This window comes from Lepus europaeus, chromosome 4 (assembly GCF_033115175.1).
Source record: "Lepus europaeus isolate LE1 chromosome 4, mLepTim1.pri, whole genome shotgun sequence".
Lineage (NCBI taxonomy): Eukaryota > Metazoa > Chordata > Mammalia > Lagomorpha > Leporidae > Lepus > Lepus europaeus.
The window spans coordinates 2,280,054-2,300,294 of NC_084830.1; the positions used below are offsets into that span (position 1 = coordinate 2,280,054).

Sequence of the window (20,241 nt, forward strand, 5' to 3'; positions counted from 1 at the left end):
GTTCTGCCGCACCCTGAATGGGAAACCAGCGGCTGAGGCGGGGGATGGCCGGCTGGCGGGGTCTTCCCAGGGCCGCACCTCACGAGAGGGTTCCCGTCGGCCCACGTGAGCTCGTGCGGCCTGGCAGCTCGTGTCGGCACCGTTGGCCCCATCGGGCCGGTGCTAACGCTCTCTGTCCTTCTCGTCAATGTAGATGACAGTGCCGTCCCCCGTGTAGGACCCGCCTGCTGCGTTGGCCCAGCTCGAGGAGGGAGCCCGCTGTGTTCATGCACAGGCTGCCCGAGTAACAGGTAAACCCACGCCACCTCCTGCCATCCTGTGCCCCCCCCCCCCGGCTCACCACGCCCACCTGCACGGGACTGCAGGACTGTGGGCAGGGTGGGCAGGCTGCGCAGGGCACGCAGCCCCACAGCAGGGACCGGGTGCCGCCTACCCGTCCATCTGTCCATCCATCCATCCATCCGTCCGTCCGTCCGTCATTCCCGTCCCCCCGGGCGGCCAGCCAAAGGGCAAGAGGGGACCCAGGCTAGGCGAGCATGGAGGCCGTGGTCCCTTCAGGGGCCAGCACCAGGAGCAAAGAGCAGGTGAACCCGGGTGAGGGTGTCCCATCTCCCTAAGCCCTGCGACTGGGACTGCAGGGCAGGGGGAGGGGCCGGGTGGCCTGGGCCAGGGGTGGGAGAGCGGAGGGAGAGGGTCAGGAGCGGTGAGGACCTGGGGCAGGTGGGGCTTTCCCTAGGAGCTCTGGGGAGAGGCCGTAGACTCCAGCAACCAGGCCCAAGTGCCCAGCGCAAAGGACCCTTCCCTCTCCACCCCCCTGCATGGAAACCAGACGCACCGAGCCCCTGCCAGGCCTGCCTCCCTCCCCGCGAGACCACACTGGCGGGCCTTGCAGGTGCCCCGTGAACGTCCACTCTCTCGGCTTGGTCGCCATGAGTTGTTTGCCCTGACGGTGGTCTGGGGATGGCCGGGCCCGGGGCGCTCTGGGGCCAGCTTCAGACGTCTGGGCCGTGTGTCCATGGGGGCTTCGTGCATGCGTCCAGCAGCACTGTGGGCCCATAGGGGACGCAGCCCTGCGTGCCCTCGGCGCTGAGGCTTGTGGACTCGTGGTCTCTCCCCGTGGAAGGAGGACACCGTGCACCTGTGTCCTCACCGTGCCAGAGGCCTGGCCACTCAGTGATCTTACTCTGGCATCCTGGGTGTGGCTGCTGGAGAGCCTGTGCCCTTCGTGGTCCCCTTCCCAGGGGGTGGCCAGGCAGCGTGGACACGGAGCCGTGTGGCCGTCAAGGCAGGTGGGTGCCGGCAGCCCATGCCCCGCCCTCTTGGTCACCACCACCAAGAAGAGTGGCCATTCTCCAGAGACCTCGCTGGCACTGCCCAGGCCAGAGGTCGCCAGGCTGCGACCAGTGGGTCGGCTCCACCTTCGCGCCTGCGTTTGGTGGACTGACCAGACTGAGAATGGTTCTCCGTTTTTAAAAAGGGGTGTGTGCAGCAGACCTGAGGGGCCCACAGAACGTAAGATAGTTATTTAGAGGTTCAGCTATTTATCTGGAAGACAGCGGCGGAGAGAGATCTTCCATCCGCTGGCTCACTCCCCAAATGGCCATAGTGGCCAGGCTTGGGCCAGGCCAAATTGAGGAGCCTGGGACGCCATCCGGGTCTCCCATGTGGGTGTCAGGGACCCAAGCACTTGGGCCGTCCTGCGCTGCCTCCCCGGCGCGTTAGCTGGGAGCTGGATTGAAAGAGCAGCCGGGAAATCGGCGCAGGCCCTCAGACGGGGGATGCGGGTGTCCAGGCGGCCCACGGCCCTGTAGAGTCTGTTTCTGGCCGTCTGGAGAAGCCTCGCCACATCGGGTCTGGTTGATTGGTTCCAGTGTAGCAAGGGAGAGTTCCAGCGTGTATGAAGAGAGCCTTCCCCCCTGTAATAGTCACCATAGAGCCGCTTCCCAGCTGGAGGGCTGTGGACGCATGGACGGCAGCCACTGGCCCCCGACCCCGGCCCTCGACCCCAGCCCCCGGCCCCCAGCCCCTGCACAGCCGGGGGCCAGCAGCATACCCTCCCCCCACTGGGGCCACAGGTGCAGCGCCTGTTTCAGTCTGAGGGCCAGGCCCCAAAACGGACAGCAGTGGACCCAGGGCCATGAATAGAACCGAGGGGTTTGGTGTCGACACTCAAGCCGTTGGGGTCTCCTGGAAACTGGTGGCCGTGTCCCTGCCGGGCCCAGGTGGCCTCCTTAGGCCTCGCCGATGTGTCTGCACACAAGGTGATGTCCCGCACCTGCCCCGTCTCGCGGAGGCGCCTAGAGCCTCGCCCACACCTGTGTTGTCCCGGCTGGGGACCGGCCGCGGCATTCTCTTGGAAAAGCCTCCGGAGACTGTGGGAGGGTGACAGATCGCAGGACACAGAAAGCTCCCTTTCGCTGGTTCGGTCTCCAGATGCCCGCAGCAGCTGGGGCTGAGCCAGGCTGACGGCGGGAGGTGGGAAGTCACCCGTGGTCTCCCACGCATGTCCCGTGTTGGAGGTGGGAACCTGATCCCTTGAGCCTCCCTGCTGCTTCCCGGGGTGCGCGTTAGCAGGAGTCTGGGGTCAGCGGCTGGAGCTGGGTGGCAAAGCCGGGTGTCCCGGCTGCTGTGGCACACGCCTGCCCCGCACTGGTGTGGACCAGGAGAGCTGTGCCGCTGGAAGACTCTTCCGGCCGGGCCGCAGTGTGGGGTCTCAGACATGCAGCTCGACACGCTCAAGCCTCTGCCCTGCGGGAGTTAGGGGGTTCACTTCCAGCTGCAGGCGAAAGATGCAGGCTGTCTCCACGCGTGCCCTGCCCAAGGGGCCCTCGGAAGACGACACCTCGAGTTTCAGGTCCCCCGGGCGGGGAGCTCATGGAGATCATTTTTGGTTAAGCGGGCATTCACCAGGACTGCTCTGGGGCGCCGGCTGCTGGCAGGTGCACAGTCAGCCATCAGGCCTCCGTGGCCGAGGGTGGGCCCTGTCATTCCTGGCACCTGCGGGGCAGGGAGAGGGGCTTGTTCCTTAGAGCATTTGCAAGGAGCTCTTTCCAGTTAATTAACTTCTTGAAGATATATTTTGCGTAAAAGGCAGAGCAAGAGAGAGACACAGATCTTCCATCTACTGGTTCACTTCCCAAGTGGCAGCCACAGCCCAGGCTGGGCCAGGCCAAAGCCAGGAGCTGGGAGCTCCATCCGGGTCTCCCACGCGGGTGCAGGGGCCCAAGTACTTGCACCATCACCCTCTGCTTTCCCAGGTGTATTGGATCGGAAGTGGAGCGGCCGGGACTGGAACCCGTGCTCCTGGTGTGGGACGTGGGCAGCTTGACCCACGGCGCCGTGGGGCCCTCTCCCCGGCTGGTTTTTTTCTTGTTAGTGCTCTGCTGTGGTGTCTCCCACCAGCATGGGAGCACTTTAGGGTTCCACAGACCCCAGGAGTGCTGCATGGGCGGGCTCTGAGCGTCCCTGGCGGCCAGGGCCCTGTGCCGCTCCAGCCTCTTCCCGGGCCTCCCCCCCACCCCTCCACCTCCCCGCCATACTCGCCGGCCGCGAGGCGTTGCCCACCACCCTGGCTGTGCAGGAACCAGGCAGAGGTGGCCCTGCCCCGGGCCGAGGAGCGGATGTTTGCTGAGCCCCGTCCCTGTGCCTCTCGGCTCCTCTCACCCTGCTTTCCCCGGTCAGCGCGTTCTGCACCCCAGGATGGGGGAGAACGAGGGTTTGTTGCTCCCCCAGACGCTGAGTGGCCCGGCCGGTCCCCGTGGGTGCGCAGGTGCTGGCGGGGCCTGGGCCGTGGGCGCCGCCTCTGACTTGGGCGGGGTCCCCTCCTCTCTTGCAGACCGTCCACTCCATGGGGATCAGCCGTGCACCTGCTGTGTCTGTCACCGTCCTGCCTCTCCACAGCCAGAAGCGCGCCTGTAGCACCTGCTCCGTAATGATGATGAAACTGGTATTAACTGAATGGCAATTATGGATTTTTAACTCTAATTCACAGTAAACCAGCAAAGCCATATGTTTAAAATCCAACCAAAAATCCTCGCGTTCTGCACGTCCCGGGGATTGTGAGAAGCTGCGAGCCCGCCGGTCGTGCCGAGAGGAATCTGAGTGTCACAGCTGCCTGAGGAGCGGCCCGGGGCGGAGAGAAGACGGCCTGACTATCGCGACAGATAGATGATAGTGTTATTTATATAGGTAGAGTCTATATATATAAAAATATATATACAAATTCTATTTTTGGTGGTGATGAGAATGGCTCCGCAGAATGCCGACCCAGAGTCTATGCAAGTCCAGGAGCTGCCGGTGTCGCCGCCAGAGCTCCACAAGCCCGGGGCCCCCGAGGCCGAGCCGCGCGACGAGACGGTCAGCGAGGGCTCCATCGACCGCATCCCCACGCGCCTCTGGGTGATGCACGGGGCCGTGATGTTCGGCAGGGAGTTCTGCTACGCCATGGAGACAGCGCTGGTCACGCCCATCCTGCTGCAGATCGGTGAGTGCCGCGTGCCGGGCCCTGGACACAGCCCTGCCTGCTGCCCGCTCCTCCCCCCAGCTGCGCGGAAGGCTGTCTCTGATGTGTTGTTTAATATTTCATGCGTCTGAAAGGCAGAGTGACGGGGGGGGGGGAGCTCTTCCATCGGCTGCCTCACTCCCCAATGCCTGCATAGCTGGGGCTGGGCCGGGCTGAGCCAGAGGCGGGAGCGCCACGTGTCTCCCGCGCGGCGGGCGGTCGGGACCCAGGCACAGGGGCCACCTTCCGCTGCCTTCCCAGGCTCCTCAGCAGGGAGCTGGACTGGAAGAACGACACCCGTGGGGGATGAGGGTGTCACGAGAGGTGGCCTCACCCACGGCCCCGCAGCGCCGGCCCCGGTTTCCCCAGGGCTGGGGAAGCGTTGCTCGGGTGCTGGCGCTGCAGTGTGGGTTTTGGCAAAGTGGTGGCCGAGCCTTTGGGACTCTTGGCGTGGGCCACCTGGGCACCGTGACGAGTGGGGACGGAGGCCCCGGTCCCTACCACGTGCTCCTGGGTGCGCCCGGGAGCGTCTGTGTGTGGCAGTCGGTTCCTCGCCTGCAAGGTCGCGGGCGACAGGGGGCGCTGTGCCCCCGTCGCAGCCTCACCCCTGCGTGCTTGTGGGCGAAGGCGGCTTCTGGCGGGCCTGCGTGGCCGGTGGAGGCCACAGAGCTGAGGCCGCGGTGTTGTGTCCGGGCGCTAGGGCGTGCTCAGGCCCTCGGAGCTTTGTCAGCGTGTGTCCTTTGCCCTGTAGGCTCAGCTTTCGTAACCTCGTGTGACGGAGGGGCCAGTGCTCTGGGATCGTGAGCCTGCTGGGTAGGGTTGTCTCTACGTGCTCCATGTGGGGCGGGGCTCAGGGCTGTGTCTTGCTGTGGCATCATAGGCTTCTGTTCCTCCCAGTGCCCGGGGGACAGTTACACACGTGGTGTGCGGTCCACCCTCAGCTGAAGCCGGTGCCCTGGAGTCACCAGCGTCGGGCAGACTCGCACCTCGTCACAGCAGAAGTGTGGCCGGCACCCCTGCACTCTGCCTGGGGCTCAGCCTGCACCCTGCACCGTCTCTGTGTAGACTCAGCCTGCACCCTGCCCGGTCTCTGTGTAGACTGAGCCTGCTCCCTGCCCGGTCTCTGTGTAGACTGAGCCTGCCCCCTGCCCAGTCTCTGTGTAGACTGAGCCTGCCCCCTGCCCGGTCTCTGTGTAGACTGAGCCTGCTCCCTGCCCGGTCTCTGTGTAGACTCAGCCTACACCCTGCCTGGTCTCTGTGTAGACTGAGCCTGCCCCCTGCCCGGTCTCTGTGTAGACTGAGCCTGCTCCCTGCCTGGTCTCTGTGTAGACTCAGCCTACACCCTGCCCAGTCTCTGTGTAGACTCACCCTGCACACTGCTCCCTGCCCGGTCTCTGTGTAGACTCACCCTGCACCCTGCCCGGTCTCTGTGTAGACTGAGCCTGCTCCCTGCCTGGTCTCTGTGTAGACTCAGCCTGCCCCCTGCCTGGTCTCTGTGTAGACTGAGCCTGCACCCTGCCCGGTCTCTGTGTAGACTGAGCCTGCACCCTGCCCGTCTCTGTGTAGACTCAGCCTGCACCCTGCCTGGTCTCTGTGTAGACTCAGCCTGCTCCCTGCCCAGTCTCTGTGTAGACTCAGCCTGCACACTGCTCCCTGCCTGGTCTCTGTGTAGACTCACCCTGCCCCCTGCCCGTTCTCTGTGTAGATTGAGCCTGCCCCCTGCCCGGTCTCTGTGTAGACTCAGCCTGCACCCTGCACTGTGTCTGTGTAGACTCACCCTGCACCCTGCCAGTCTCTGTGTAGACTCAGCCTGCACACTGCTCCCTGCCCAGTCTCTGTGTAGACTCAGCCTGCTCCCTGCCCGGTCTCTGTGGGGCTCAGCCTGCTCCCTGCCCGGTCTCTGTGGGGCTCAGCCTGCCCCCTGCCCAGTCTCTGTGTAGACTCAGCCTGCACACTGCCCGGTCTCTATGTAGACTGAGCCTGCCCCCTGCCCGGTCTCTGTGTAGACTGAGCCTGCTCCCTGCCCGGTCTCTGTGTAGACTGAGCCTGCTCCCTGCCCGGTCTCTGTGTAGACTCAGCCTGCTCCATGCCCGGTCTCTGTGTAGACTCAGCCTGCTCCCTGCCCGGTCTCTGTGTAGACTCAGCCTGCTCCCTGCCCGGTCTCTGTGTAGACTCAGCCTGCTCCCTGCCCGGTCTCTGTGTAGACTGAGCCTGCCCCCTGCCCGGTCTCTGTGTAGACTCAGCCTGCACCCTGCACTGTCTCTGTGTAGACTCACCCTGCACCCTGCCAGTCTCTGTGTAGACTCAGCCTGCACACTGCTCCCTGCCCGGTCTCTGTGTAGACTCAGCCTGCTCCCTGCCCGGTCTCTGTGTAGACTCAGCATGCTCCCTGCCCGGTCTCTGTGTAGACTCAGCCTGCTCTCTGCCCGGTCTCTGTGTAGACTCAGCCTGCCCCCTGCCCGGTCTCTGTGTAGACTCAGCCTGCTCCCTGCCCGGTCTCTGTGTAGACTGAACCTGCCCCCTGCCCGGTCTCTGTGTAGACTCAGCCTGCACCCTGCACTGTCTCTGTGTAGACTCACCCTGCACCCTGCCAGTCTCTGTGTAGACTCAGCCTGCACACTGCTCCCTGCCCGGTCTCTGTGTAGACTCAGCCTGCTCCCTGCCCGGTCTCTGTGGGGCTCAGCCTGCCCCCTGCCCGGTCTCTGTGTAGACTCAGCCTGCCCCCTGACCGGTCTCTGTGTAGACTCAGCCTGCACCCTGTACTGTCTCTGTGTAGACTCACCCTGCACCCTGCCAGTCTCTGTGTAGACTCAGCCTGCACACTGCTCCCTGCCCGGTCTCTGTGTAGACTCAGCCTGCTCCCTGCCCGGTCTCTGTGTAGACTGAGCCTGCCTTCTGCCCGGTCTCTGTGTAGACTGAGCCTGCCCTCTGCCCGGTCTCTGTGTAGACTCAGCCTGCCCCCTGCCCGGTCTCTGTGTAGACTGAGCCTGCTCCCTGCCCGGTCTCTGTGTAGACTGAGCCTGCTCCCTGCCCGGTCTCTGTGTAGACTCAGCCTGCTCCATGCCCGGTCTCTGTGTAGACTCAGCCTGCTCCCTGCCCGGTCTCTGTGTAGACTCAGCCTGCTCCCTGCCCGGTCTCTGTGTAGACTCAGCCTGCTCCCTGCCCGGTCTCTGTGTAGACTGAGCCTGCCCCCTGCCCGGTCTCTGTGTAGACTCAGCACCCTGCACTGTCTCTGTGTAGACTCACCCTGCACCCTGCCAGTCTCTGTGTAGACTCAGCCTGCACACTCCTCCCTGCCCGGTCTCTGTGTAGACTCAGCCTGCTCCCTGCCCGGTCTCTGTGTAGACTCAGCATGCTCCCTGCCCGGTCTCTGTGTAGACTCAGCCTGCTCTCTGCCCGGTCTCTGTGTAGACTCAGCCTGCTCCCTGCCCGGTCTCTGTGTAGACTCAGCCTGCTCCCTGCCCGGTCTCTGTGTAGACTGAACCTGCCCCCTGCCCGGTCTCTGTGTAGACTCAGCCTGCACCCTGCACTGTCTCTGTGTAGACTCACCCTGCACCCTGCCAGTCACTGTGTAGACTCAGCCTGCACACTGCTCCCTGCCCGGTCTCTGTGTAGACTCAGCCTGCTCCCTGCCCGGTCTCTGTGGGGCTCAGCCTGCCCCCTGCCCGGTCTCTGTGTAGACTCAGCCTGCCCCCTGACCGGTCTCTGTGTAGACTCAGCCTGCACCCTGTACTGTCTCTGTGTAGACTCACCCTGCACCCTGCCAGTCTCTGTGTAGACTCAGCCTGCACACTGCTCCCTGCCCGGTCTCTGTGTAGACTCAGCCTGCTCCCTGCCTGGTCTCTGTGTAGACTGATCCTGCCTTCTGCCCGGTCTCTGTGTAGACTGAGCCTGCCCTCTGCCCGGTCTCTGTGTAGACTCAGCCTGCCCCCTGCCCGGTCTCTGTGTAGACTGAGCCTGCTCCCTGCCCGGTCTCTGTGTAGACTCAGCCTGCTCCCTGCCCGGTCTCTGTGTAGACTCAGCCTGCTCCCTGCCCGGTCTCGGTGTAGACTCAGCCTGCTCCCTGCCCGGTCTCTGTGTAGACTCAGCCTGCCCTCTGCCCGGTCTCTGTGTAGACTGAGCCTGCCCCCTGCCCGGTCTCTGTGTAGACTCAGCCTGCTCCCTGCCTGGTCTCTGTGGGGCTCAGCCTGCTCCCTGCCCGGTCTCTGTGTAGACTCACCCTGCTCCCTGCCCGATCTCTGTGTAGACTGAGCCTGCACCCTGCCCGGTCTCTGTGTAGACTCACCCTGCACCCTGCCCGGTCTCTGTGTAGACTCAGCCTGCACACTGCTCCCTGCCCGGTCTCTGTGTAGACTCAGCCTGCCCCCTGCCCGGTCTCTGTGTAGACTCACCCTGCCCCCTGCCCGGTCTCTGTGTAGACTCACCCTGCCCCCTGCCCGGTCTCTGTGTAGACTCAGCCTGCCCCCTGCCCGGTCTCTGTGTAGACTCAGCCTGCCCCCTGCCCGGTCTCTGTGTAGACTCAGCCTGCTCCCTGCCCGGTCTCTGTGTAGACTCAGCCTGCTCCCTGCCCGGTCTCGGTGTAGACTCAGCCTGCTCCCTGCCCGGTCTCTGTGTAGACTCAGCATGCCCTCTGCCCGGTCTCTGTGTAGACTGAGCCTGCCCCCTCTCCGGTCTCTGTGTAGACTCAGCCTGCTCCCTGCCTGGTCTCTGTGGGGCTCAGCCTGCTCCCTGCCCGGTCTCTGTGTAGACTCACCCTGCTCCCTGCCCGATCTCTGTGTAGACTGAGCCTGCTCCCTGCACTGTCTCTGTGTAGACTCACCCTGCACCCTGCCCGGTCTCTGTGTAGACTCAGCCTGCACACTGCTCCCTGCCCGGTCTCTGTGTAGACTCAGCCTGCTCCCTGCCCGGTCTCTGTGTAGACTCACCCTGCACACTGCCTGGCCTCTGTGTAGACTGAGCCTGCACACTGCTCCCTGCCTGGTCTCTGTGTAGACTCACCCTGCTCCCTGCCCGGTCTCTGTGTAGACTCACCCTGCTCCCTGCCCGATCTCTGTGTAGACTGAGCCTGCTCCCTGCACTGTCTCTGTGTAGACTCACCCTGCACCCTGCCCGGTCTCTGTGTAGACTCAGCCTGCACACTGCTCCCTGCCCGGTCTCTGTGTAGACTCAGCCTGCTCCCTGCCCGGTCTCTGTGTAGACTCACCCTGCCCCCTGCCTGGTCTCTGTGTAGACTCAGCCTGCCCCCTGCCCGGTCTCTGTGTAGACTCAGCCTGCTCCCTGCCTGGTCTCTGTGTAGACTCACCCTGCACACTGCCTGGCCTCTGTGTAGACTGAGCCTGCACACTGCTCCCTGCCCGGTCTCTGTGTAGGCTCAGCCTGCTCCCTGCCCGGTCTCTGTGTAGACTCAGCCTGCTCCATGCCCGGTCTCTGTGTAGACTCAGCCTGCACTCTGCCCGGTCTCTGTGTAGACTGAGCCTGCCCTCTGCCCGGTCTCTGTGTAGACTGAGCCTGCCCCCTGCCCGGTTCTGTGTAGACTCAGCCTGCTCCCTGCCCGGTCTCTGTGTAGACTCAGCCTGCTCCCTGCCCGGTCTCTGTGTAGACTCAGCCTGCTCCCTGCCCGGTCTCTGTGTAGACTCAGCCTGCCCTCTGCCCGGTCTCTGTGTAGACTGAGCCTGCCCCCTGCCCGGTCTCTGTGTAGACTTAGCATGCTCCCTGCCTGGTCTCTGTGGGGCTCAGCCTGCTCCCTGCCCAGTCTCTGTGTGGACTCACCCTGCTCCCTGCCCGATCTCTGTGTGGACTGAGCCTGCACCCTGCACTGTCTCTGTGTAGACTCACCCTGCACCCTGCCTGGTCTCTGTGTAGACTCAGCCTGCACACTGCTCCCTGCCCGGTCTCTGTGTAGACTCAGCCTGCTCCCTGCCCGGTCTCTGTGTAGACTCACCCTGCCCCCTGCCTGGTCTCTGTGTAGACTCACCCTGCCCCCTGCCCGGTCTCTGTGTAGACTCAGCCTGCCCCCTGCCCGGTCTCTGTGTAGACTCAGCCTGCCCCCTGCCCGGTCTCTGTGTAGACTGAGCCTGCACCCTGCCCGGTCTCTTTGTAGACTGAGCCTGCCACCTGCCCGGTCTCTGTGTAGACTCACCCTGCACCCTGCCAGTCTCTGTGTAGACTCAGCCTGCATACTGCCCGGTCTCTGTGTAGACTCACCCTGCACCCTGCCCGGTATCTGTGTAGACTCAGCCTGCTCCCTGCCCGGTCTCTGTGTAGACTCACCCTGCACCCTGCCTGGCCTCTGTGTAGACTCAGCCTGCTCCCTGCCCGGTCTCTGTGTAGACTGAGCCTGCTCCCTGCCCGGTCTCTGTGTAGATTCACCCTGCTCCCTGCCCGGTCTCTGTGTAGACTCACCCTGCACACTGCCCGGTCTCTGTGTAGACTCAGCCTGCTCCCTGCCCGGTCTCTGTGTAGACTGAGCCTGCTCCCTGCCCGGTCTCTGTGTAGACTCAGCCTTCTCCCTGCCCGGTCTCTGTGTAGACTGAGCCTGCTCCCTGCCTGGTCTCTGTGTAGACTGAGCCTGCACCCTGCACTGTCTCTGTGTAGACTCAGCCTGCACACTGCCCGGTCTCTGTGTAGACTCAGCCTGCTCCCTGCCCGGTCTCTGTGTAGACTGAGCCTGCTCCCTGCCCGGTCTCTGTGTAGACTCAGCCTGCTCCCTGCCCGGTCTCTGTGTAGACTCAGCCTGCTCCCTGCCTGGTCTCTGTGTAGACTGAGCCTGCACCCTGCACTGTCTCTGTGTAGACTCACCCTGCACCCTGCCCGGTCTCTGTGTAGACTCAGCCTGCCCCCTGCCCGGTCTCTGTGTAGACTGAGCCTGCACCCTGCACTGTCTCTGTGTAGACTGAGCCTGCCCTCTGCCCGGTCTCTGTGTAGACTCAGCCTGCCCCCTGCCCGGTCTCTGTGTAGACTGAGCCTGCTCCCTGCCCGGTCTCTGTGTAGACTCAGCCTGCCCCCTGCCCGGTCTCTGTGTAGACTGAGTCTGCACCCTGCACTGTCTCTGTGTAGACTTAGCCTGCCCTCTGCCCGGTCTCTGTGTAGACTCACCCTGCCCCCTGCCCGGTCTCTGTGTAGACTCACCCTGCCCCCTGCCCGGTCTCTGTGTAGACTCAGCCTGCCCCCTGCCCGGTCTCTGTGTAGACTCAGCCTGCCCCCTGCCCGGTCTCTGTGTAGACTGAGCCTACACCCTGCACTGTCTCTGTGTAGACTGAGCCTGCCCTCTGCCCGGTCTCTGTGTAGACTCAGCCTGCCCCCTGCCCGGACTCTGTGGGGCTCAGCCTGCTCCCTGCCTGGTCTCTGTGTAGACTCAGCCTGTCCTCTGCCTGGTCTCTGTGTAGACTGAGTCTGCACCCTGCACTGTCTCTGTGTAGACTCAGCCTGCCCTCTGCCCGGTCTCTGTGTAGACTCACCCTGCCCCCTGCCCGGTCTCTGTGTAGACTCAGCCTGCCCTCTGCCCGGTCTCTGTGTAGACTCAGCCTGCCTCCTGCCCGGTCTCTGTGGGGCTCAGCCTGCTCCCTGCCCGGTCTCTGTGTAGACTCAGCCTGTCCTCTGCCTGGTCTCTGTGTAGACTCAGCCTGCACCCTGCCCGGTCTCTGTGTAGACCGAGCCTGCCCCCTGCCCGGTCTCTGTGTAGACTGAGCCTGCCTCCTGCCCGGTCTCTGTGTAGACTCAGCCTGCTCCCTGCCCGGTCTCTGTGTGGCTCAGCCTGCTCCCTGCCCGGTCTCTGTGTAGACTGAGCCTGCCCCCTGCCCGGTCTCTGTGTAGACTGAGCCTGCCTCCTGCCCGGTCTCTGTGTAGACTCAGCCTGCTCCCTGCCCGGTCTCTGTGTGGCTCAGCCTGCTCCCTGCCCGGTCTCTGTGTAGACTGAGCCTGCCCCCTGCCCGGTCTCTGTGTAGACTCAGCCTGCCTCCTGCCCGGTCTCCGTGGGGTTCCGCCTGCTCCCTGCCCGGTCTCTGTGGGGCTCAGCCTGCCTCCTGCCCGGTCTCTGTGTAGACTGAGCCTGCCTCCTGCCCGGTCTCTGTGGGGCTCCGCCTGCTCCCTGCCCGGTCTCTGTGGGGCTCCGCCTGCACCCTGGGAGTTTGGCTTCTCGTTCCCGCAGACGTTGGCTGAGAAGGCAGTGTGGAGGTCCGATGGTGCTCTGCAGAGCGGGGTGGGCTGTCGCACGGCGTCTCCACTCCTGTCACTCAGCGTTCCTGCTCACATGTGCTAGGGTGCTGGGGTGGGCAGGATGCCACCTCTGTCCCCATGTGGGGGACACAGGGGACCGTCACCTGGCCCGCCAGCTCCTCCTTCATAGGGCTGTGAGGTGGTTGGGGTGAGGTGTGTGCCAGGGCTGGTGGGGAGATGCCTCGCTGTCCCCGGGACTGGCCCAGTGGGGAGACTGCCCAGCGGTCAGCCTTCGTCTGTCCTGTCCCCTCCTAGCAAGGACTTGGCAGCCCGGTGGCAGCAGGGCTTGGAGGGTCAGACGTGGGCCCTGGGCTGTTAGGGGCCGCACCCTGTGGTCAGGATGGCGGAGGCCGCGGGGTGGGGGGTGGCCGGGGCAGCCGCCTGGGCAGGGTTCCTTCGGGGTCCTCTCTTCCTGGGGTTCGCACTGTGTTGACCCCATGCGACGTGTAGCGGTGAGGGAAGCAGCAGTGACAAACACGAGCGTCCAGGCGGTGCACACGCGGGAGGTGGGAGCGGGTGGGCCGCGGCACGCCGACCCCTGCCGACAGGAGGCAGCAGGCGTGAGTAGGAGATGTTGTGAGGGCGGAAGGAGCGGTGCTTGCTGGGACTCTGGTCTTGAGTGCACCTGCGCTGGGCCCGGCCACGAGAGACCCAGCTGACCTCAGCTCTGACCTTGCTTCCCCACGCGGCCGGGGGTCCTGGCGGTCTCCAGGTTGAGTCAGGGTTTCTTTAAAAAGTTGGGGCGGTGCCCAGAGGTGCGGTGGCTCCGAGCGGACCTGGGGATAGTTTGTGCGGGGTCCTCTGGGGCATGGCCTCGTGTAGCTGCTTGCCCTCCCCTCCCTGGGCTGTTGGCGTGGCCTCTGGTCCTCTGTGCCCTCGGCGTGACGCTGAGTGTGCCTTTACAGCAGCGACCGCCGTGTGCCGTGGGGTCCCGCAGCCTTGTCTGGTGACGGCCACGTGGGTCGTCCCCTCCCCGGGGTGACTGCTGATCTAGTCTGTGGCTGTGGTCAGCAGGGCCTGGTCTTGCTCCTGAGTTGCGAGAGTTCCTGGTATGTTCTGGAAGCCCTGGGGTGACTGCACGCACCTGACCTGCGCCGTGGTTTGCTGCTCCACTTCTGTCGGTATCTTTGGAAGAGCAGAAGTTGACTGTGGTGAAAACGCGCATGTCTGCTCCCTCTGTGGATTTTTTTTTAGATTTATTTGATTACTTGAAAAACAGAGTTAGAATGAGCGAGAAACAGAGAGTCCTCCTCTATTGGTTCACTCCCCAAGTGGCCTCAGTGGCCCAGGCTGGGCCACCCAGAAGCCAGGAGCCTGGAACCCTATCGAGTCTCCCGCGTGGGTGCAGGGGCTCAGGCCCTTGGGCCACCCTCCGCTGCTTTCCCAGGGGCGTCAGCAGGGAGCTGGGCCAGAAGTGGAGCAGCCGGGACTCAAACCGACCCTCCCGTGGGACACCGGCTCTGCCAGGCTGGGCCCTGACCCGCTGCCCACAGCGCCGGCTCCTGTCGCTCCTCCCTAGCTGAAGTCCCCGCCCGGCGCAGGGGGGCCGGCTCTCACGGCTGCCTTCCGTGTGGTGCGAGATTCCAGCTCCCTTTGGGGTCAGCGATCCCGTCTGAGCGGGTTTCTGTGTGCAGCAGAGGGGGGTCCCCTCCCCGCCAGCACCAGCTGCCCCAGGCTGCCGTCCCCCGTGAGGTCCCTGCCAGCTTTGTCCACACACTACTGACCACGTACGAGTGAGTCTCCCTCCGGACTTTTTTTTTTCTTTTTTCATTTTTAAAGGTTTTATTTACTTATTTGAGAGGTAGTTACAGAGGCAGAGGCAGAGAGAGGTCTTCCATCCGCTGGTTCACTCTCCAACTGGCCGCAGTGGCCGGAGCTGAGCTGACCCGAAGCCAGGAGCTTCTTTTGGGTCCCCCGCTTAGGTGCAGGGGCCCAAGGACTTGGGCCATCTTCTACTGCTTTCCCAGGCCACAGCAGAGAGCTGGATCAGAAGTGGAGCAGCCGGGACTTGAACCTGCGCCCATATGGGATGCCGGCACTGCAGGAGGCGGCTCAGCCCACTGCACCACAGTGCCGGCCCCTCCCTGCACAGCTTCCGTCCCGTTCCAGGGGTCTCTGCGTCTGTACTGGATACAGAAGGCCTGGTTCTGAAGAAGCTCGAGCGAGAGAGTGAGCAGGTGTCCCCTGCCTCTCCGTCCACAGCCCCACGACTGGACCCTGGGCACCAGCTGGATCGCGCCCCAGGGGCCCCGCCGCAGACAGTGGCCTGGCCGGCGTGCGGTGGGGGCGAGCCCTGCCTGACCGCGGTGCCGGCGGCGTGCAGAGTGCGGGCCTCACGTTTGTAGCTGACCTGCCGGGACTCGGCTGTCGCGTGCGGTGTGGGGACTGGCCCAGGGTGGGTCCAGCCCCTGCTGCAGGGTCGCGTGTGGCTGCAGTGGCTCCTGGGGTGGCTGCGTCCCCTCAGCCGCTGGTGGCCGCCCGTGTCCTCCCTGCCCCGGAGACTCAGCGTTTGGGTGGTGGGTTCTCGCAGTGGTCCGTCCACTTCCCCCTCTGCTCCCATCATCCCCGGTGTCCACTTTGTCTTCCAGCTGCTTTCTCGAGGTCGAGCTTAGAACACTGTTTCGGAGGCGTCTCTTTCTAATAAAGTCATTTAGCGAAATAACACTTCTGGGGTACAGAGGGGCCGGGGAGGGGGACGCACAGGCTCCAGGGGCCCCGGGACGGTGCCGTGGGCAGCCCCTCAGAGCACCCTGCTCAGGAGGGTGCGAGGGCCGGGCAGCGCCCCCCTGTGGCTTCCACCTGACCGGAGGCACTCTCTGCCTCCCTGGCCTGCACGCGGTGGGGAGCACACCGGGGCTGCCAGCACTCGAGTGAGCGAGCCGCGAGGTGACCGCGCAGCTGGTGCGAGAGCCGGTGCCTGGTTCCCGACCCCAGACTCCGAGCCCCTGCTCCGTGTGCATGACCGTGGCAGATGCCCCTGTCCAGAGCCCCCTGTCCCCAGCCTGGGCGGCCTCGCCACCTCCCGTTCCTAACGCCGGGCAGGCTGGAGGAGCGTGTGAAATGTTGCTGTCCTTGGTTTGGAAACACCGAGCCCAGCAGGGCTCCCCTTCTCCAGGGCGCGTTCACGGTGCGGTCAGAAAACAGAGTTCCTGGGATCCAGCTCAGGCTCCCCCGTCAGTCTGCAAGAGGCTCCTGGATTTGTTTGAAAAGCAGGAGGGAGAGAGGGAGGGGGGGAGAGGGGAGAGGGGGAGAGGGAGAGAGGGTAAGAGGTAGAGGAGAGGGAGAGAGGGAGGGAGGGAGAGACGCACACCCATCTGCTGGTTCACTTCCCGGATGCCTACCATGGCCACGTCTGGGCCGGGCTGAAGCTGGGAGCTGGGAACTTCCTCCAGGTCCCTCCGTGATGGTGGCAGGGACCCAGGGCCCACGTGAGCAGGAAGCTGGAGTGAGAACCCAGCCCGGCTCTGCCCCAGGCTCCCAGGGGTGGACACGGCCTCTCCCTGGCGTCTGCCCCCAGAGGTGGCTGTTGGTGCACCAGGGACTCTGAGTGGCAGGGTCCCTGGCCGAGGCACTGGACACAAGCTGCCCCATCACGCATGTCCTCGTCCCCATCGACAGCCGAGTGTGTCCCTGGGGGGGGCCCGGCGGGCGCAGCGGTGGCTCTGGACGACGCTCCTGCACCACCACCCCCCGCCCCCACCCTGCGGTGATCCTGTTTCCTGGGCATGGTGCTCCGGAGACAGGCGCCGGCTCCCCAGAGTCCAGGATGGGGGCAGTGCCACGGCGTCCACGGAGGCGCTGGCGCGTCCCGGGGGGGCTGCCCCGTGACGTCGGTGTGCTCCCGGCGCTGAGCTGCCGTGGGGTCCCCGCCGCTCTGCTGGGCGACGGCCGGTCTGAGGATGGACTGTCACCTTTCTCCTGTGACAGTCGCTCGAGCTCTGTTTCTGGTTTCTCTTTCATTTCCGTCATTTGATGCGGATTTCCTGTCCCCGTGTGTGGTGACGGGAGGTAGGGCAGCTTCCCATCAGCGCGCCAACCCCCAGACAGCCTCTCGGTGGTCATAGCCGCGAGGCCTGGTGCGGGGTGAGCCCCCACACCTGTTGGCCATGGGTGTCCTCCCCCTCCAGGGAGCAGCCAGCAGCCTCGGGGTGTACCTGCACCCCTCTCGTCCACTTGCCAAAGCCGGCGGGCGCTCTGGGCCTCTGTGCACCCTGTCAGGGCGGGCCTGGCCTCAGACTTCGCTCACCTCGCTCGCGCCCCATCCCCACCCTGTCCTGACGCCCCCATCATGGAAGCTGGGTGCACACGGAGGATTCTGATCCATGTACCATTTCACCTGCCTGGGACCAGGTAGCCTGCTGTTACAGGGGTGACTCTGGGGTCCGTGTTCTGGCCACGTCCCATGTCCTGCTGCGTTTGTGTCCGCTCAGGGCGGGGAAGCGACACCCGACACCCGGCTGCCAGTCACATCCTTGTGCCTCGAGACTCTCCCCTGGCGGCCTGGGAGCCGGGACAGGGACCGCTGGACAGGCGAGGAAGCCACGCTGGGCCAAGGCACTGGCTAGGGGCGGCCTGGTCGCTGCCCTCACGGGGCCCGAGGAAGCCACACAGCAGGGAACCCCGAGTTCTCCAGCCACCGTGTGCTCCCAGCCCCCCGTGGGGGAGGGTGCCACGGCCCTGTTCTGAAAGCTGGGCTGCACGTTTTATCCTCCCCACTCCCCCCGATTGTAGGAAAATAACGCAGACCGCCGTCACCAGTAGCCGCGCCTGGCTCCCAGTGGGGCCGTTTTCCAGGGAGCGGGGTCGTCTGCACGGGTCCAGACCTCTCCCAGAGGCGCCCTGGTTGTCAGCCGTGCAGGCTGCGGCTCGTGTCTCTTTCTCCATGGAGTTGCAGTCCCTGGGTTTTGTCTTGGGGGCCAGGCGGTGCCCGGATGCCACGGAACGCACCTGTGGTGGAAACCGGGGAGACTGTGGCCGTCCCGTGCCAGGGGTTTCGGCCCTGGTGTCCTCCCGCGTCCTGGCGGGCTCGTCTCTGCCATCTCTGACCCAGAGCAGAGACTCCGGCCATTCCCGCGCCTGCCCAGCATCCGCGCGTGCCCTGGGCCTCGGCAGCTGCTGTTCGGCCAGCGGGCAGGAAGGGCAGGTCTCCTGGTTCAGTGACCGCCTCTCGGAAGGAGCTAGAAGTGACGGGGTGGGGGGCAGGTGCCACTGAGACCCGTGGCGGGCACCTGTGGGGGCGTGCCCTCCTCCCCGCTCTTCCGCCCATGGCCCCTGGCTGGCTGTGGAGGGGCCCAGGGCCTGTCCCTGGAGGAGGGACCATCACCCTCCACAGGAGCAGGCCCTGCCGGCCCCACCAGCAGTCCCTGGACCCTACTTGTAGGGGAGGCTGGTTTGAAAACACAAATGCCACTTACACTGATAGCATTTTCGTCAAGTTCAAGTTCAGAAGTCATGCTGGGATAGACGGGTTCCGTCCCGCTCCTGTGCCCAGCCACCCAGTTCCTGTCCGCAGGGACAGCAAGGGGGCCGGTCTCAGATAGCCACAGGGACCGCTCTGTGCTGCCTGCCCCGCCCCAGGGGCCGCCTCCGTCACACCCGTGTGTCCACGGCTTCCCTGAACTGTCCCGACGATTCTACTCCCAGAGGAGCTACAAAGTGTGGGACTCCAGGGCCGGCGTGGGAGCCTGCACCCGAGTGGGAGTGCCTGGGCTGGATCCCACCCCTGCCCTCCACCCGCCAGCATGCCCCTGGGGAGAGTGGCGATGGCTCGTGCCAGCCCTGACTGCGTTCTGGGCTCCTGGCTTCGGCCCGGCCCGGCCCGGCCCCTGGCTGCTGTGGGCGTTTGAGGAGTGAACCAGCAGGTGGGGGACCTGTCTCCCTTCTGAGTGAATAAGACAAAAGTGTGTGTGAGCGCGTGAGGGACTCGGGCGGGGGAGCAGCCCCTGCGGCCCAGGGTTGGGTTGGGTCTGGCTGTCGGCGGGGGCGAGGGGTCTTCCTCTCAGGACCCACGGCCGTGCCACAAAGGACAGAGTGTGAGTGTGGGACTCGGGCCGCGGCACAGCTGGGGCAGGGCGGAATTAGAGTGTGCGGCCGCGGTGGCAGGAGAGCAGCAGACGCCCCTGCCTCCCCTCCTGCTCCCGCGCCCGCTCGGGTGTTTGTCCCGGGTCATCGTTTTCCCTTGGGAAGCAGAGGCCGGGCCTCCCCAGGGCTATTGTTTCCTCCGGTCCAGGAAGTTTACTCCAGGAAGGGAAACTCATGAAAGAGAAAAGACCCTGGGTTTGTTGTGGCGTCTCGCTCTGCTCGCGGCTGAGAGCTGGGGTCGCGGGCAGGTCCTGGCTGCTGCAGGAGTGGACCGTGGCGCAGGGTGCTGGGAGAAGGCAGGCGCGTGTCCACATCGTGTCTGGGCAGAGGCACGTGTGTGACATGCGTGGACACATGCTCACGTGCTCTCGGTGTCCCGGGTGGAAGCCACACGTATGTGTGTGTGCAGACGCATGCTCACGTGCCCCCGAGGGATGACCCCAGCTGTGTGTCGCCCAGACGTGTGGGCAGCTGCAGACTTCCACGCCCTCTGCAGTAGGCGTGGGGGCTGTGGCGCAGGCGTGTAGCCGAAGGCCCGTCTGCAGGCGGCGTCTGCAGATGCATGATGGCGGCGCAGGCCTCGCCTGTGCCTCTGGGTCTGACTGCCTGGGGCCCCTCTCGAGTTCTGTGTGCACAGTGGCATTTGGAAGGGGGTCCCGTTTTGTCCTGAGTCCCTGCAGACACACGTTCGGGGTTTACTCTCCACCTCAAGGAGTTTTCTGCTTGGTGGGAAGAAATTCTAAGAGGTGCCCTGCCCTGGGTTGCCTGGGGCCCTTGGCACCTGTCGCTGCCAGTACCTGCAGGGCTGATCTGGGCTCCCCAGAAGTGCCCCGCTGTGGCCGCGGCCCCGGTGTGCTCCTGGTGGACAGTGCTGGACCCAGACGGGTGGGGCACAGCTGCCGTGGGAGCCTGGAAGGGTTCCCCGTGGGTTGTCTGCAGCCCCAGGGCAGGGAAGCCCTGCTCCCCCTCCCACAAGCCCCTAGGAGCCGTGTGCAGGGCCTGAGTGCCAGCATGTGCTTCATGCCTGGCATGGGGCCGGGGCTACGTAAGTACCAGGGCTCCCTGAGCTAGGACGTGAGGGGCACTTGTCCAGCACCCTTCCCACGTGGAGAGGGGCTGCAGCCAGCACCGGGGTTGGCCAGTACTGGGCCAGCTGCTCGGGCCCTCTGCCCTCCAGGAGGTGCCGGGAGGGAGGTGGGTGGACCCCCGCGTGCAGGTGCCGGCTGTGCAGACGGGTGCTGTGTGAGCACAGGGGGCACCGAGGGGAGGAGCCGGATCCGTGCAGGGGACACGGGCAGGACAGGTGGGTGTGGGGCAGAGGGAGCGCACTGGAGCTGGACAAGGCGCTGCGTGCCTGGCAGAGGGAGCGGGCCTCGCGGGGGGAGCGGACACGTGAGATGGGACGTGGTGTTCTCTGTCCCGTAGGTTTTATCACAGTGAGAAAT

General features: G+C 64.8%; 1 protein-coding gene across 1 annotated transcript in view; it reads left to right on the forward strand.

Moving 5' to 3' along the window:
* Positions 1-20,241, forward strand: part of SLC45A4 (solute carrier family 45 member 4) — a 69,677-nt gene that overhangs the window by 26,053 nt on the left and 23,383 nt on the right. Inside the window, exons 2-3 of the mRNA XM_062187935.1 lie at positions 194-290; positions 3,836-4,483. Coding sequence (XP_062043919.1) covers positions 4,240-4,483 — 244 coding nt within the window. The 5' untranslated portion in view covers positions 194-290; positions 3,836-4,239. The remainder of the gene's footprint in view (positions 1-193; positions 291-3,835; positions 4,484-20,241) is intronic.